General features: G+C 38.4%; 2 protein-coding genes across 2 annotated transcripts in view; both read right to left on the reverse strand.

Annotated features, from left to right (window-relative positions):
• The window catches only part of twin (CCR4-NOT transcription complex subunit 6-like twin), a 201766-nt gene that overhangs the window by 113130 nt on the left and 68997 nt on the right, over positions 1–19639 (reverse strand). The window contains exon 4 of the mRNA XM_067148532.2: positions 18272–18423. Coding sequence (XP_067004633.2) covers positions 18272–18423 — 152 coding nt within the window. The remainder of the gene's footprint in view (positions 1–18271; positions 18424–19639) is intronic.
• On the reverse strand, positions 2651–3644 carry LOC136874838 (protein YIPF7). Its single transcript, XM_067148520.2, has one exon. The coding sequence runs from the start codon at positions 3493–3495 to the stop codon at positions 2788–2790; it is 708 nt and encodes a 235-aa protein (XP_067004621.2). The 5' UTR covers positions 3496–3644; the 3' UTR covers positions 2651–2787.

The following is a 19639-nucleotide window of genomic DNA, read 5'->3' on the forward strand; positions in this document are numbered from 1 at the left end:
TGTTTCATTCAGCATAGACCCTATACAGTATACTGAAGAGAGGCCAACCATCTTGACATTTCACATAAATTCAATGCCGTGGCATAACGAATAGAAGAAGTGTTATCTCTTCTCCCTCAATAGCATGTACTGAATACCGATCAGGCTGGCATTTTCTACATGCAGCACTCCAGTCAACTTTGGCTACAAGATCTCCACGTGTGTTTATGTGCGATATCTGAAGTTTTTTAATTGGTTGGAGTGTTTTGGTGGTGTTCTGTGCAAACGTTTAATATACAAGTGCTTACACTATTACTTCATAGTATTAACACCTGAAATGCTATTGTAGGAAGCAGTGAGTGAAAGGAATTGAATTTTTTGCCGTGTGTTGAGGTTATCTTTGTGTGATAATTTTCTTGTTATTTAATGCAAGTAAACAGCAGTTTAGCCATCACATTTTCCCCCAAGTGCTTAATGTGAATAGTGGCGATGCCTTGCTGTTTTGTACCAGGATGAAGATCAGGCTATAGGGACTATAAAGAGGCAAGGCGGTTTTTCAAACCCCCCAACGATAAGGAACATTTTATCAAGTGGAAAAGAGCCATACCAAGGAGGAATGGAGAACTTACTGAAAAGTCCTACATCTTTGATGTTCACTTTTCAGAAGATTTAGTTGTTGAATTTGATAAATTTGTGACAGGAAGAACCAACTGGCGATTGAAAGACTAGTGTTCCACATATATTTCCTAATTTGCCTTATTCTGATAGTATTGTTTTTGCTTCATGAAATGGAATGCCTGTGGTATTGTTCTTACTTATCAAGTTAATTCCATCAGCACTTCTATTTAGGAGCCAGTTCCTGCAAGAACAAAATTGCCCTACAGATTTGATAATTTGATTTCAGGTCTCGATAGGGAATCTGCCACCTGGGCGAATGCCCTCAATGCAGATCAGTATTGAATGACTGATGATACTTTGTGAACTTCATTTACTATTCATTTGAAACTGTACTGTTGATATCATTGATATCATCTCAATTCTCTTGCTGAGAACTGTATGCAGGCCTACTGCTGACCCTGAATTATATAACTATAGTAAATTTTATTCTCTAATGAACTTGTGACTGCTTATGTGTATGTGTGTGTTGATACGTTGTAATAATTATATTTCAGGTTGGTAATATTTGCTTACCGGTTCTAAAAATTTTGTGTTTAGGCCTACTTTTAGATGACTATTTTATCTTGAATGTATGCTGCCATGTGCATCTGACAAAGATACCATTAGGCATAGATATCAAGGATAATTTAATAAAAAACCACCTATTCAATACTTTCCACGTTTAAGACTGTACAAGACTGTATCAAGTGTCTAGGATGTTCCTTCTCAATTAAGCAGCAGCCTAAAACTAAGAAACAGCTTAATATTGTACTCTTGTCAATTCCTTGACGTTACATGAGACCCAAAGTCAAGACGCTAACAGTTTCATTCATAACAACGTTCTTGACCAGTCTACCTACAACAATCGGTTTTTAAATCTCCACTTGTGCATGACAACACATTTAAACATTAGTTACGTCAAGAACATGAAAATGAAAATCGTGGGTCAAATAAGCCCCAGTTTTAATATCACCCTTTATCAAGACTTGTGATAAAAAAGAAGATCCATTTCATTTTATTTTTGAACATTTTAAGTTAACAAGAATAGAACTGCCAAGTTAAAAAACATTTAATTTAAATTTATATTTTCAATCTTGACCAACCTACAATCAACAATCAGTTCAAATCTCCACTTACTGTTGACGACACATCCTGTCAACAGACACGGTACGTCAAGAACATGATATGATATAGGGGTCACATAAACCCCGGTATGTAATCCTCTTTACCAAAAAGAAGATCTGTTTTAGTTTTGGACATTTTTCAAATTAGATAGATTAGGACCAAAAAACTTAACTGTATTAACTTATGTTACCCGTCTTAAGAGTTCATTAATGTTTGTATATATAGTAGCCTATATATTGTATATATTGGTTAAAAAGGTCCCAAACCTTAACCTAAAGGTTGTATACAGGCTGAAGATTCCAAAAATAATGGGTGAAAAATGTACCTGACCTAAATAAGTCTACATAAAATCATGTAGATAATAACCACATTAAACGTGGAAAGTATTGAATAGGTGGTTTTTTTATTAAATTACCCTTGATATCTATGCCTAACGTCATCTTCAATACGGAACAATAATGAGAGTTGTTACTTGTAATAAAGATACCATTGTCAAAAATTACAGGAGACGACTTATTATATATATAGTAGACATCATGTAACAATATATTGAACGAACACTGCTATCTACAGCCCCTAAGGAAAGATCGAGAAAGATCTCCTTATGAAACAAACACCGTTTAAAAAAACACTCATTAATCCTTAGAAATTAATATCTGCATAAAATGTCTCACAATATCAAACTACAACAACAATCAAACTTATTGGTTTTAAAATAAAAATTACATTTCTCTTTGGAGTCTATTCAAATGTGATTATTGTCCAGCACATGGTAAAGACATTTTCACTTAAAATGAGTAGTAGTAGTAGTAGTAGTAGTAGTAGTAGTAGTAGTAGTAGTAAACAATTAAACCCAATGGAAATAATAAAATTCAAAGGAAGTATATCATTTTTTTAATTTGATGCAGGTACTTTATTAAATTACCTACCATACAATTCAGCAATATTATACAATACGAAAATACAAAGTGATGAATGTCTATTTTTGCACAGAATATCTTTTGCAATGCAACCTAGTTCAGTGTTCTAGAATATTGTAATAAGATCAAAAACACCATATAACAACGCGCATGGATATGCAATTAAAATTCTCTGATTAGTGTCCCCCAATAAAGAAACGAAGAATCGTGAAGCCGACATGCTACAAAATACAACAGCCACTAACGAGAGCACATATCCTACAGGGTTACGAAGGGATATGAATATACCCAAAGCTGAAAGTATCACAACAGGGAGTAAACAGTACCCGAGAATTGAAGCCACTGCTGTTAAAGTAACATCTTGCGTTGTCGTCATCAGGTTCAAAAGTATGTACATCATAATACATCCCGTCACGGCAAACCCGTACACATAACCAAACTGAGCCTTTCCACCTGAGAAGAAAATGCAAGCTGCCATTGCAATACAGAAGACTATTGGACCTGCTAAGTCATTGTCATGAACGAATGTACTAACATCTGTAGTTCCAGATCCTTGAAATGGATTTAAAACAGCCACTGACTTTAAAATAATTTGGTCGGTATCAATGCCAAGTTCTTCCAGAAGTGGAGGTTCCTCTTCCTCTTCAGGCACACTTTCCGGTGAATTAGAAAACCGCATTTCACTCTCCTGCGTGTACTGATGATCCATGGTCTGAAATTGTAATTCCTGACTTCCAAAATCGACCGGATAGTAATTTTGCATCGGTATATCGGTGTTCCAGTACTGATTTGGATTCTGCTTTTCATTGTACATTGTTGAAGGCGTACTAATATATATCTTCACACAAAAAAAAAGTAACAAATTTAGATCACAGGTAGTTAGATACACTGGAAATAAATTCTCAATCTGCGTTCTCTCCACTTACAGCTGGCTGCACATAACTAACAACCAACAACAAAACACAAACGATACGCGATACACGACAGCATACAGTTACAGGGGAGCCAACGTAGCTTCAGTAATAGTATTTCGAAAATCGCATTTCGCTTTCCTGTGAGTGAACTGATGATCCATGGTCCGATATTGCAATTCCTGACTTCCAAAATCGACCGGATAGTAATTTTGCATCGGTATATACTGTAGGTGTTCCAGTACTTCATATTTTTCTAATGAGTATAATTTCATTTTCTATCTCACACCGTCGGCTACGGTATCTAACTTAGAAACTCCTACAGAAATGGACCTAGTTTTAGTTACCATCCTATACACGTATCCCAAGAAGGAAACGCCTGAGCTAATAGAAATTCCGCTGACACTTTTTCATTTCTATGTTTAAATGACGAAGGGTGCAAATGACAGCAGACTAGCGAATGTAGTGAGAGAGAGAGAGAATGTATCTGGCGTATACAGCTGGACATGATGCTCATACCTCTGGCTTTTCTGTCACCCTTTCCCTTTCACTACAGCTTTCCATCTGGTTTAGGTAAATAAGAATATAGTGCCAGCATAACGAATGATAATAAACCTTGCATGTCGCTATTGTATTCATAATCTGAATATCTGCCCTCCGTTAAAGCACGCAGCAGAAAGTGTATTCATTCATTACTTTTAAAAAAGGAGATAGAATGGTAGAGGTCACGTGACTTTTGATTAATTTAAAAGTTTGAAGAAACTATTGTTACCGTACGTCTGTTGAGTCTTACCTTACCGTTTTTCGACAAATATTGCATCTCAGCTCGTTCTTGCAAATAAACTCGTCTACCACTGAATGAAGGTCAAAGTTCGCGATGACAACGGATGACAGAATCTGTGCCTCTTCACTAGAGCAAGGATTTTAAGGTGAAAAGTATGACCAAAGAAGGAAAAAAAGATTCTGAATACATACAAAAAGGTGTCGACGAAATCACGTTATTAAGGTTTAAACCAGTTACATGAACTTTATTTATCCCATAAACTGTGTTCTAACAATTAATTAATTGGATTACACACAACATTTCAATGTTTTTGTCAGTAAGTCGCTGGCGTATTGAGCTCAATAGATCCTTGAAGGATCCATAACGGGAGAACATCAGAGGATGCATAATATTTCACTCAGACTGGATATTAATACGTGGATGACAATAATAATAATAATAATAATAATAATAATATGGCGTAGGGATGTGGCGACCCCATCGCCCAGTGAGAAACCACTGCAATCAGCCACCTGGGTATTGGCAGGAAAACCATAACTTGTTTTCTTTACACGAAATGCCAATCCAAAACCAAAACTGTGAACATCTTCGGTAAACAATGGCCCAGAGCGTAGCAACTGGGAAGAGTGGGGTGGACAGGGCTCGTTAGCCGTAGTGAAGGCGACCTGTCTAGGGGTAACAACCCCGAATAATAAGTCTCCCAAGCTAACAACTTGGGTAGTATCTTGGACAGTGGCTCACCACTGTCTCACGAAGAATGATCTTCAACTGAGCATGGAGGAACATTTCGCTGAATGCACTACCCCAGGTCGTAACCAATCCACCGTCGACCATTAACAGTGGGTAATTTCTAGCATCCAACCGGCCAAAAATTTTCTGTGAGTCGTGTTTATAAAACTCTAGGGTACAGTAATTAAGTATTGAAAAGTCGCGCTGTCTGATTATCTAATCTCACCGAAGGCCTAAAGTGGCTCTCCTCCGTTAGGGCATCATATTCTGGCGAGGCGAGCGCGCAGTTATTATGTGAGTGCTCAGTAAAGACGTCAGAAATAAATATTTCTTTAGCTTGCAATGTAATTATACTAGATGAAGGTATGCATTTTATATAGTATGCAGCATTTTCTAAAAATTACTATATTGTTGTCCGGAATATGCACTTAAAATTCAGGTACACAGTGTCCAAGCGCTATCTAATAATACAAATTTGAGCTGACTTTCAAAATGGATTGCCTTTAATTTCCGCAATGAAAGTCTTTTGGAGGAGTTACCTATATTTTAATGAATAGAAAACTGTAATATTTTGCTGCAACCAGGCGTGACCATGAAAGTAATTAATTTTTTTTCAGAAGCCATGTATTCTGTAACCCGGAGGTCGGTTTTCGAACTGTTGAGGAAGAGCAGGGAATATAAGCGAAACGATGATATTGCGAATGTTGTAATTGAACATTTAGGCTTTGAGGACTGTTCCGAGGATATATCCAAGTCAATAAGGAAATCTGCCAGTATTTTGTGTACTAAAATTCGATCACGCTGGACAAAATATAGTAGAAAAAGGGACAAATTGCTGAAGTACAATAAAAGTTGGTTCGAACAGAGAACGAGCCTTGCAGAAGGACGTGCATCACAACAATATCAGTATGAGCCTGCCAGTACTATAGCTCATTTCATGTTAAGAAAACAGTATTGCTCTTATGACAACAGGGTTGCCATATCGAATGGATCCGCTCAACGCCATCACGGGAAAACGGCGGCACATAAATTTGTGAAATTCAGTATGTAAGTTCAAGACAAAAGGCTGAAGAAACCAAGCTACAAATTACTTTTATGAACTAAAGGGGATGTGGGGTTTACAGGGTCCACTTTTGGTTTGTACAGAATCGGAGGTAAACTACGGCACATAAGAAACCTCAGCACTGGGAAGGCAAATTGCGAGAGAAAATAGACAAATAATTTTATGGGCTCGAGGGGCGGGAGATGTATTCATTTGCATTTAATAAATTTATCCAGACAATAAAAGCTAGAAATCAGACGCAATAAATAAATACTGCAGATGACTACAACAGATCACAGTATTAATGTTAAAGAAATAAATCACACACGTAGGCTTATCGCATAACTCTCACTCAACACAATACATATACGCACTGATTTAAAGCCTAAAAATGCACACGCAATAAATAAATACTTTAGATGACTTCACTACAGAAGTTCAGGGAGGAAACGTGTCTATTGGTTGATATCCAAAGCAAACTGCTGGCAATAATATATAAGTAATAATAATAACAACGTAAACGTTTCCACCTTTTCAATACTAAAATATATTCACAAAATTATAAATTACACGGTACTAGTTTCGACCCATCTAGGGGTCATCATCAGCCGTATTGGAGCAAAGATCACTTTTGGCGAAATCCTAAGAAAATGTTATTTTAAAGAATAACAAGTGAAATGAGATGTTATTATGGTAATAGTTAATAATACAAGGAATATACATACTAAGAGGTTTTTAACAAAGAATAAAGTATAAATGTTAAAAACCTCTTAGTATGTATATTCCTTGTATTATTAACTATTACCATAATAACATCTCATTTCACTTGTTATTCTTTAAAATAACATTTTCTTAGGATTTCGCCAAAAGTGATCTTTGCTCCAATACGGCTGATGATGACCCCTAGATGGGTTGAAACTAGTACCGTGTAATTTATAATTTTGTGAATATATTTTAGTATTGAAAAGGTGGAAACGTTTACGTTGTTATTATTATTACTTATGTATTATTCTCAGTTCAATACGGACCAAAAACATGAAATTCATAACCATTAAAGTGCTGGCAATACCAATGTTGAAAACCGCTAGAAGATTCTTCAGAGAGGTTTCCACTTCTGCGGATAAATTTAATAAACCATCTACGTGCCATCTTAGAAACTCTTTCGTGTGGGTATGCCAATGATAAAGTGACATCTGGCATGTACGCAAATTGTACTTACAAAAATACAAATCGTACTACATGCCTGTAACTTTGCACAAACTCTAGGTTCATGGAGAGGAGGTCATTAGGCACTGCATTATACCTATTGGACAACTCTCCGAGGAAGCCCAGGAGACCAGGAATAAAGATATAGCAAACCTTCCAGAAAGACACAAATGCTGACCTTTTCCGTAGGCTGCTTATATCATCAGACCCTTATATTACCAGCTTAGGGAAGCCAAGGAGGAGGAAGTTGATTCCGCTTTCACAAGAACTTACTGTCTGAGCCTCCTGTATCTGATTCTGCTGAAGGAGATGATAGTGACGATAGCGATTCTGATGTAACTGGATCTAATCACTAAATTGTTTGACAAGTACGTGTATTCCTCTATCTGATTTTAAACATTCTAAACAGCATGCCGCACTATGAACATTTATTTAATTTCTTAAAGCTATAACGAAAAATGATTAAAATTACAAAGATTACTAAATCTATTCCTGGCGTAGTAATTTGTTCTTTGTACTTGATTGACCACACACATAATTATCTCCAATAATAACAGTTACATACTAAGTTTTATGTAAATCGGTCCATTAGTTTCCGAGATACGATTTTTGGCCGGCTAGATTCCTGAAATTACGCATTGTGATGGTGGCGTTAGTGGACCTGCGGATTCTGGGGAGTCCGCACCGACATGCTTTAAGGATAAGTTGGAGCATCCTGAAATTACCGGACGTAAACTCAGATCGTGAAGGCAAAGCTTCTTCGCAACATTTAATGCTAACTCACTGCTAAAAATGGGTAAACTGAAACATCTGACTGATTCACTAACACGACACAACATAGTACTGACAGCAGTACAGGAAACCAGATTTACGGGTGAGCATGCCTTCAAGTCCCAAGAGTACAGAATTCTCAAAGGAAAAGTTATTCACCGTGTAATGAAGAACGTACCCCACTTAGGTACAGGATTTATAATCAGTCACAGGATACTGGATTCAGTCACCGACTTTACCTCCCGAGCAGGCGTGTATCCATCCTCTCTCTCAAATGTGCTAACAAGGGCTACAGTGTAGTCAATGTACATGCCCCAACCAACCAGGACAACAGATGCAATCCCGACAAAACCGACAAATTCTGGGAAGACTTAAACTCCCCGAAAGACACACCGGCATACTGCTTGGTGACTTTAATGACCAGTGGGAAGAGAAAAAACTACAGAAACATAGTGGGCAATTATCCGGCACATAAGCGAACCAACTGCAACGGAGAACGCTTGGTGGATCTGTGTACGACTTTTGGGTTGGTCATAAAGTAAACAGCCTTCAAACACCTGCCAAGGAAGCAGAAGACTTCACCTAATACCAACCTGGGTGAATTCCAGATAGATGTGCACCATTTCACAAAAATCTCAAAAGGAAATACAAAACATGAAGGTACTAAGAAGTGCCAATCTGGACTTAGACCATTACCTCTCAAAGGTCAAAATGAGACCCCAACCTAGAAACACTAGATTACACAGGACCTCCAAGATGGTAAGATTTGATGTAGAGCAACTTAAGAACAGTCAAGAAGTAAGTCAGAGACTGAACAATACAGATCTCAACAGCTTGGACCAACTGAAGGAGACTCTTGTCAAGGCGGGCAATGAACTTGCCCCCTCACTAGAAGAAGGAAGCATCTGCAGTGGACTGAAGACTGTGACAATGCAATAGCCCAAAGACAAGTCAGCTTGGGTGAAGTAGAATTCTAAAAAGACCAAGGGTAATTGGAAGAACTTTTTGGAACAAAAGAAGCTTACAGCCAGGATAATTCGAGGAACCAAATGGACCACCACACAAAACCAACTAACCCAAATCGAAGAGAGCTTTGCTAAGAATAACTCCAGAGATTTCTACAGAACCTTCAAGCAGACACTCAGAAAATATACTCCGCCAAGCCTCCATTTCAGAGACTCAGAAGGCGAACTGGCTTTTAACTACAAAGGCAACTGCCACCTTTTAGCTCAGTACTTTAAAAACCTACTCAACTGTGATCCATCAGTGAAGACTTTGACTACAAACAATCCACACCAAACACGGACTCGCTGCCTCCTTCGTTGGCAGAAGTTGCCCACATCATTCAACTTCTTAAGAATAATAAGGCAGCTGGAGAGGACTCTATCGTTGCTGAACTGTGGAAATGTGCTGGAAGCAATGCTGTGGGCAAGCTCACCGAGATCATCCAGGACATCTGGGAAACAGAGAAATTACCACCTGATTTGAAATCGGCTCTGATCCACCCGCTTCACATAAAGGGAGATTTTACTTAGATGATGCTTGTAGTCTAAAGGGGTCCCTCATAATGGTACTTACCGCTAGGTAAGTAGAACCATGGTATTTGTCTTGTTGCGGTACTAATCAAAAGCAGTGGCGGCTGGTGCAGAAAATCAGTTTTGTGCTGTAACCCATCCCCCCCGCCAAAAATTAAAAATATTTAGAAACATACCAGTATGTGGTTTTGAAGAGGCTCTCCACTCAGTTTTTCACACTGAACAAACACGCAAACAACCCCAACACATACACACATTCCTCGGGAAAAAATCTATAAAACTATATAATTAAACAGACAATAACACCTGCAATGGCAAGATATTCACAAACTCAAACACTTGGTGTGAGCGCGCAAAAACAGAACTTCCCAATGTTACCAACATCATTGAAATAAAACCAGCAACGACATAATGCAAAATTACATGTTACGTTTTTATAGTGATATTTATAAACTAGACATTTTTAATTAAAGAAAATCACAATATCATGTCCTTATTTTGACAACATAAAAAGTACAATTTTTATAGTTCATCAATTTACAAATGTGATTATGGAATAGGCAAGTTGGTAGTATTCTATCCTCTTTGGTATTAAAAGACCTGGCGGGAACAGCTCTACAGTATTTTGTTTTCCCTTTTGCTTTTAGCGATCCCCTCTTTAAGAGGGTGCCACCTGCTACGTTCTCATATCGTTTGTAATGCAAGTGTGACTAGTGCTGCCTGTGGTCAAACGAAGAATCGCTGTGAAGTGATGTCTTGACGGTTTTGGCTGTTATTTCCACAGCCTATCGGAAAAGTTGGGCTCGCATGCGCAAAAGGCAAAGTTCCTGGTTTCTGTCTAAAAGCTAAGAAATTCTCACTGAGCTGTGATCGCACAGCCCAGCACAGCCAACCAGCGTGGAGTGGTTGTGAGGGGAGTTGAATAATTTCCTATTCTTTGGCTGATGTCTTTTTCAGTGCACTGTATTCGATTGTAGATAATATTTTAAAAATAAATGATTTTTTAAATAGGCAATGTGCTGAAGCACTTCAGCTCATCAGCACATCAGGCATGGCTGCCCCTGATCAAAGTAGCGTGGACTCACCGTATTCCGTACATTATGATACTACTCACAGGTAATAAAATTCGCACATGTAATACAGATCTATGATGTTTTGCACATTGCGGGACCATTTACAGGCAACGCAAACCTATGGTGTTCATCACGCAATGTACTAACCACAGGGACTCGCACCATCCCATGGTGTTCCTCATATAGTGCGTACTAATCATAGGCAAGCCAGAACCATGGTGTCGCTCATAGAGTGGTACTAATCACCGGTACTCTAAAAGCTGGCACCGCACTCTGTTGCCACAAATCACAAACCTATTTTGTACCTAACATAGTGGTACTACGCACAAGTAAAAGCGACCCATGCTGTTCCTCTCACGGTGGTACTAATTACAAGCAGTCTCATGGTTCTAATTCGATCATCCCTTGGTCGCCCCTTTTAGTCGCCTCTTAAGACAGGCAGAGGATACCGTGGGTGTATTCTTCGCCTGCGGCCCCCAACCACAGGGGGTGAGAAGGATATTAAAGAACTGGGAATAACAGACCTCCAAAACAGACAGTCTATGAGACGCACCCTGAAGGAAGTCCTTGGATTTCAGGAAAAATCCTGAAGGAAAGGTACCCCCAGAGGAGAGAAAGGAGTTACGCCCGTAGAAGATGCAATAATAATGGGTAAAGATCAAAGCCCAACAGTTGAACAAGCGTGGTCCACAGTAGGCCCATTCGAAAGATTAATAATAATTGTAGCAGGGGTACACCTTCCCCGGCTATTTAACCTAAGCACCTTCTCTAAGGTCATCTACGTCAACAGACTAGAACTTGTGAACTCCCAGAATCTTTCGTCTTCCACAGTTAGATGTCTCTACGATCGATTTGCATGCGCACCCTCTTGCAGTAGAAATGAACCATGTAATGGAATAATTATGATTTTTGGAGTTGGTAAAACTTTTTCTGAGGATTTTTTTTTAATGTACCACAGTTATCAACACTTCAGCTGGTTCATCCTCTATTGTAATCAACCTATCAGATGCTGGTATATTAGATCCAGGAAGTGTACAGGAATCCAGCCAATCAGCAAAGTGTTCTGGAAGCTTCCCCTTAAGGCACTATAAAAGCAGGGCAAGCCAGAACCATGGTGTCGCTCATATAGTGGTACTAATCACAGGTACTATAAAAGCCGGCAACGCCGTTCTTCTTTTTATGTAACTTTGTAAACTGCTGGCTTAAATGTAGGTTTCTTGGTGAAGTCTGAGGACTCCTTTTATATTCCCTGATGGGAAATATCTAGTGTAAGGGAATAAAGAGTGCTTACCCTCTGTCGTTTCCCATTCAACATTGCACTGGGTGACTAAAACTTTCAACCTCAAAATTTGTAAATCTGGTCTTGGGATTAATCTTTCTCCTTTAGTCACCCCAGTGTAGTATAGGATTAGCCTCTGTATCTTCGGGCCATAAGCCCACTTAGGGTTTTAGAGATTTATGTAAGGAGTGCTGGTGTTTCGCCTCCTTGCCTTTTGTTTAGGGCCGGATATGTGCAACCTTTTCCTTTTACCATTAAGGCCACGCAGTATGGGCAATTATGCCCCTGTTTATTCATTTGAGAGTGTAAATATTTCCTTGTGTTTGCTCCTTTTGGGAACAGTGACTAATATATATGTTGAGCAATGGATAAGCCCACATCGGGGCAACATTTTTAATTTCGTGTGGCTATTTCTAGCCGGGTGCAGCCCTTGTAAGGCAGACCCTCCGTTGAGGGTGGGCAGCATCTGCCATTGTAGGTAACTGCGTGTTATTGTGGTGGAGGATAGCGTTGTGTGTGGTGTGTGAACTGCAGGGATGTTGGGGACAGCACAAACACCCAGCCCCCAGGCCATTGGAAGTAACCAAATGAAGGTTAAAATCCCCAACCCAGCCGGGAATTGAACCTGGGACCCTCTGAACCAAAGGCCAGTACGCTGACCATTCAGGCAACACGTCGGACATTGGGGCAACTGTGTATATACTACATTTTAATGTGAGGTGGAATTTTTATTGCATCAAAAGATACTGTTCGCCTCTGTGACACTAAACTACGTTATTTCACAGCTCAGACTCCTGTGTAATGTAACTGACTGGAGCAAATCCTGCTCTTGCAAAAAAACTATTGAACCTGTCTGGAGCAATAATGCCCCTCCCCATGTAAATTAACTACTTATTAAACTATCTTAAAATTTTGTACCTGATGTTCAGACTTCTAAGTCCCCGATATTGTTACAGCCGATGAGATCATTAGTAACTTGTTCTCTAGTTTGTTATTCATTCAGATATCCTATCTATCCAAAAGGAAAAAATTAAAATTTTCAAATTTGTTATATTAAAATTTGCTCGATGTAATTCCTTGCCCAACCATTAACCCAGGTGCTTCCTAATCCTCTGTGAGCCACGGAAACTCCGTAACAATAATAATAATATAGGGAGCCAAGGCAAGATCCTCACTAAATTTATGCAATGACCGCTGCTTTCAGATCCTGAAACAAAGGTGTATGTTTAGTTTTCGACTTCAAAGTTTAATGTTCTTTATATTTTAGCTGTACTGGGTGTGCTGATTTATTGCTTCTTTGATGCTTGTCATCGATTGCAATATTTACTATGCAAACGGTTCATTGAAGAACGATGCCATCAGTTTCGATAAACTGTATCTCAAATTCTTCTGAAAATATATACAACTTCTCCTCCTTAACCATCAAAATGATTTTGTGGTGTGAAAAATATGTTCTTGCTGGACTGGCCAAACACTAACACGGTCAACAACAGAGTACACAGTCGATAAGTGAAACCATTAAATTCATGTCAGTAATAATTGAACTTAGTTTACACTTTTGCAACATCATTGTTTACATTTTAACTAGATATCACAGCTCCAGGTTGGTGACTCTTGCTAAGGTTGGCCATTGTTGCTGGAATCTGAATTGCTAGTGGTTTTTATAAATTACACTAATCTGCGATGAAATTGCTGTCTTCGAAGTTTGATTGTTTTGGGGGTAATTTTAGCATGTTGAATTCAAATCCAAACCCAGAAAGTTCTTATCACGTTCCATTTAAATTTTTAAAATCATATTTTATTTTCCTTATAGCATAATTTCTGTATGCCCAAAGAGTAATTATGTAAACTGTAATACTTTACCATGTGTAGTTTTACGATGTCAGGATTTGAACACCAAATTGATGTATTTAGAATGCTTTTCACATGTTTATAATAAACACCAAGGTCACCAGATGTTTCTGATCTGATATGGAGTACGAGCGCCTCAGGAAGTTAGAGCGAGATAACGTGCACCCTTGCCATCTTAGGTTTATTTGTGGGAGAAAGCCACTCCTTGGTGACAGACACATTCTTATCTTTGTGAAAACTTACACATCCTGTCTTAGTTTCTCTCACATTGCATTAGTGTGTGTCATCTGGAAAAGATATCACTTTTTAGCTGTATTGTGGAGTAGAATGTTGTGAGTTTGTAGTTCAGTATGAACATATATTTACCATGTCACATCGCTCATGTATAAATGATCCAGACAACTTTTGTTATATGTGTGGGAAATACACATTGTCTAAGCACAAGAAAAAAAAAAAAAAAACATATCTTGCCTATTTTGGAATCAAACTTAGGACCAAAGTAAACCTTGGGCACCCCACAAAGTATGCAGAGTATGCATTGAAGATCTTCGTCATTGGATCAATGGCAAACAACTGTCGCAATCATTTGGAATACCTATGGTTTGGAGAGAGCAGTCAAACCATAGTAATGACTGCTACTTCTGTTCATGTGATATGAAAGGATATAATTCTAAAAATAAAAACCAAATTGTGTATCCAGTTGTTTGGTCAGCAATCTTACCTCTCCCCCATGGGCCTGATGTACCAATCCATGTGCGACCAGAAAATCTTGAATAGTTTTCATCCGAGTCTGATGTAGAAATGATGGAAATTGAGATGAGTGACAGTGACTACCTACCAGTATCGTCTGATGCTGAATGTGGGTGTTTTAACCAGAGTGAATTAAATGACTTGGTGAGGGATCTTGCTCTCTCTAAAGAGTTAGCTGAGTTGTTGGGTTCTAGACTCCAAGAAAAAATCTGCTCTGTCCAAAATCATCATATTATTGGTACAGACAATGAGAAATAGAATTTAAATCCTTTTTCTCTGAAGATGGCCAGCTTATAGTGTTGGCTACTGAGTGTATGATTCGAAGCAGTGTATTGATTCATTCAAGTGTCCGAGTGAATCATTTTGCAAGAACGACGAGCTCACGGCACATGATTCAGCTGACTCGCAGTGGACATTGCTGAGTGGCGCACTCACGGCTCACTAATGGGGCACTGTACATTGGCGGGGAGCTCAGCTTCCGCTTTAGCGATACACAGTGAATCATGGCACACTGAAAGAATCGTACGCAGACACGGATCAGTGGGACACAACACACACACACGGTTCATTATTGGTACACTGGACATTGGCGGGTAGCCGAACTTCTCTGAAGCAATACATACAGAACCATGGTAGACTGAAAGAATCGTACGCTATAATGGACTCTCGAGCTCAACTCATTTGAAAATAATACCCACTTGCATTCACTGTCCTCTTCTTACAGGGTGTTTTAAATAACAGATGGATTTATTTGCAGTGTTAAAAAGGTAGTCAAAACATAATTCCAAAGAACCTAGCTTGTAACTAGGTAGGCTACTGGGTTATTCTATTTACCGTATTAGTTTAATCAATCAGTATTTTTATAAATAGTTGACGTTCGACAATTAATTAAACTCATCTCTGTAGCCTCCCCGCCTGGCTGAGTGGCTCAGGCGGTTGAGGTGCTGGGCTTCTGAACCCAACTTGGCAGGTTCAATCCTGGCTCAGTGCGATGGTATTTGAAAGTGCTCAGCCTCGTGTCGGTAGATTTACTGGCATGTAAAAGAGCTCCTGCGGGACTAAATTCCAGCGCCTCGGCGTCTCCAAAAACCATAAAAGTTGTTAGTAGGACGTAAAGCCTATAACATTATTATCTAGCCTAATCTATGACTATGAGTCATGCTCATGACCACTCAAAATTGTCTGTTTTATATTCGGAAGAACTGCTCGGTATTCTCTCAGTTCGTACGTCGCATCATTGCACAACACTTCAATAATCGAATCATGAGATCACCGGTGTACGTGCACAGCGAGTAAGTGAGCAGACTGATGCAATAGCTTAAATAAAAAGATGTTCAATCAGAAAACCAGTGGGCTACTGTACATCTCGTGTAGCCTATACAATATATGATGATTTAAAAATCCTCTGCTGACAGAAAGACATTTTCAAAGATGACCGAGCTAGGTGGCTGTGCGTTTAGGGTCATGTAACTATGAGGTTGTATTCAGCGGATGGTGTGTTCGAATCTTACCGTCGGCAGCCATTATGATGGTTTTCCGTGGTTTCCCAATTTTACACCAGGCACATGTTGGTGCTGTACCTTAATTAAGGCCACGGCTGCTTCCTTCCCACTTCTAGCCCTGCCCTATCTCTTCATCGCCATGAGACCTAGCTGTATAGGTGCAATGTAAAGCAACTTATTTGATTTACATTTAATATGCGGGCTACTTACTGTGGACACAGGTATTTTTACATCTAATTCTATATATATATATATATATATATACGTAAGAGTTGTGACTTTCAGAAAACTATGGAAAACCATTAGGTAGTGTATACAATTTGAGTTATGTCAGTAATTATTGTTATTGTTACTATTAACTACGTAAGTTTTGTGCTGTAATATAATAAGCAAGTATAGTACTGAATCTGAAAGTTAGATGACTCATAGGAAAGCAGTTCATAGAATGAAGACCATATGGCAGCAGCAAGCACCGAATGTTGTTGCTGCTGTCTTATCAGTACACACTATACAGATGCATAGGATCGATGACTAATGAGCCGTGAATCGACTCACTGTATCGATTCAGTATCGTGAACGGAATCAAATGAATCAAATATCCCATCACTACTACATTGTATATTGCAAGAATGTGAAAGAACTTATGCTAAAAGTTGAACTTTCTATGATCCAAGTGAATGGAGAATGTTCATTGATGTGATGCTTCCAAGCGAAGTTTGAAGGGCGTATTCTTTCATAGTTCTGATACCAATTGATTCTCTCCTGCTGCTTTGTAGTTCTTGAGGGAATTTATTGCTTTGATCACTTCATCATAAGTTGGTGGTATAACCTTTTCCAGTGGAGTTTTATTTTTTGGGAAAGGATCTTGTTGGAATGTTTTGTAATAGTCTCTTGTTTTATGTTGACTAAATGCTTCTTCTGTGGTATTCAGTGTTTCTTTTTGATAATTTCTTTTAATTCTTCTCATTTCTTTGGCTGTTTGTCTTCTGGTATTGAGGAGTTCTTCATGGGATTTTTCGGTTTTCGGTCAGATAACCATGCCTTATGCCTTTCTTGAACTGCACTGTCACATTCCTCATTCCACCAGGCATGTTTCTTTCTCCATATAAGGGAGCCATTTCCTCAGCTACAGTTTTCAGTTTGTTAATTATTGTCCCAAATTTGTTACTGATGGGTGTTTTAGATCTATTCTATTCATATATATTTTATTATATAACTGGGATCATAATTTCATTTCTTTGCCTAGTGGACTGAGATTTTTTGTCCCCTTTTACGTGTTAACTTAATTTTTATTTTTATACATAATGATCTGAATCAATGTCGAACCCCCGGAGGACTTTCACATTATAAACTTCTATATAGTAATCTCTATCCATGGCTAAATGGGTTTCATTTCTTTCATTATAAAATAAATGATAAATACATTTATTTTTATTTATTTATTATATAGAAATTATAAATATATTTCATAAATCAATAATAATAAAATTAAAAGTATAATTTGATAGAATCTAATGATGTTTCTTCGAGAATGAAACATGTCACTCTGTTCTGATAAAGGATATAGTTTTCAGCTATGATCAATGATCAATGTTTTCTCTTTTAGGTATTTTCTAATTTTATTTAACTTGAATTAGTTTTGACAGACTGAAGAACATTACAGTTACAGATGAACTAAGATGAAACTGGAACTTCCACTGTAACAACAATAGCAGCAACAACAAACCATACCTCACTATCAGATACATTTTAACACTCCAGGCATTGCACATATTTGATGCCAGCCTTGTTCCACAAGCTGGTGAAGAACTGCAATGTCTGTAACGGCATGCCTGACTCCAAACTTATTCCTAAATACAAACCATTCGTCCATAACAGCTAAGAAAACAGGCATAGTTCATAAACAATGGACCGTAAGGATATGTTCATAGGGAATTTTTCTGTTGTTTTGGGGTGTACCCCTAATTACTTGCCGAATGTTGGGCAACACCCTATATATATAAAGCCAAGATATATATAGAGAGAGAGATTTCTTTCTAACACTGATCATCATCCACTATTCAAAAAGGAGACTTGAGCTATGATAACTTTAATATGGCATTCTTCATAAAATGGGGCAAATTTATTTACATAAAAATATCAATTAGTACTGCTTACCATTCTCCCATGCAGCCTCCTTGGTTTTCAACAGTGCAGCCAGTCCAATATTATCTTTAGGCATGACCCTGTTGAGCATGTTGTCGGAACCCTCTGCATTAGCCATTGCCAGTTGGTTGAACTCCACAAGATGCTCCTTGACCAAAGTAAACCTGATCCACAAGTTCAGAAAACGTCTTAATCATAGCAGGAAGGATAAATCAGCAATTATTGGTAGAAAATTGTGCAGATACATAAGTGACATGGTATATTCAATCATTATTTATTATTCTCACTATACTGTACACCCAGCTTTCTTAGTCATAAACTGGAAGTAACACACACAAAAGTAGTAAAAATGGTTGGTACAACAATATGGGAACAACGATAGAAGGTACTCACAGGAAGGAGATGAAGGACAAGTAAAGAATGAACTTGATGGATAAAATTTAGCATATGAACCAGGTTCACTGATGGAGATCATGTGAGGCAAATACAGGAGAATTGACTACCAACGAGAATGTCACACTCAGCCATGGAAGGGAAGAGATGCAGGGGGATGATATTTAGACTCTGTTTTTAATTATTTAAAGATTAGAGATGTGAAACTAAACAAGCCCACAAAGTTAGCTGCTAGTCGAGGATTTTGGAGGCACTTAGTTAAGTCATACAAGCTTGCACACTGAACACTGAAAGACATAACAATCTATAATGATGTATGTATGTATGTATGTATGTATGTATGTATGTATGTATGTATGTATGTATGTATGTATGTATTGTAACGGTTCAAATCCCGTTACAAGGTGATATATGTATTATTATTATTATTATTATTATTATTAGTAGTAGTAGTAGTAGTATTATGCCTATACTATTATTATTACTATTATTGTAACTATGATTGTTGTTAAATTCAATTATGCAATGATGATCCCTTGCGTGATTGTTGCTTGCTAGATGCTTTACGTCGCACCGACACAGATAGGTCTTACGGCGACGATGGGACAGGAAAGGGCTAGGAGTGGGAAGGAAGCGGCCGTGGCCTTAATTAAGGTACAGCCCCAGCATTTGCCTGGTGTGAAAATGGGAAACCACGGAAAACCATCTTCAGGGCTGCCGACAGTGGGGTTCGAACCTACTATCTCCCGATTACTGGATACTGGCCGCACTTAAGCGACTGCAGCTATCGAGCTCGGTATTGCGTGATTGTAGTTGAAGGTATGTACATATATGTGTGTGTAGATTAACACTAAAAACATGTACAGTACGAGTTGCTGTATATCAGATGTGGATGTAGTGCGTGCAATAACTTGTGGCATTGTAATATTGCGAAATACTGCTGGAGTAACTGCCGAGTCATCGCTCTGTCATCGTGCATATTTAACG

This window comes from Anabrus simplex, chromosome 1 (genome assembly GCF_040414725.1).
Source record: "Anabrus simplex isolate iqAnaSimp1 chromosome 1, ASM4041472v1, whole genome shotgun sequence".
Taxonomy (NCBI): domain Eukaryota; kingdom Metazoa; phylum Arthropoda; class Insecta; order Orthoptera; family Tettigoniidae; genus Anabrus; species Anabrus simplex.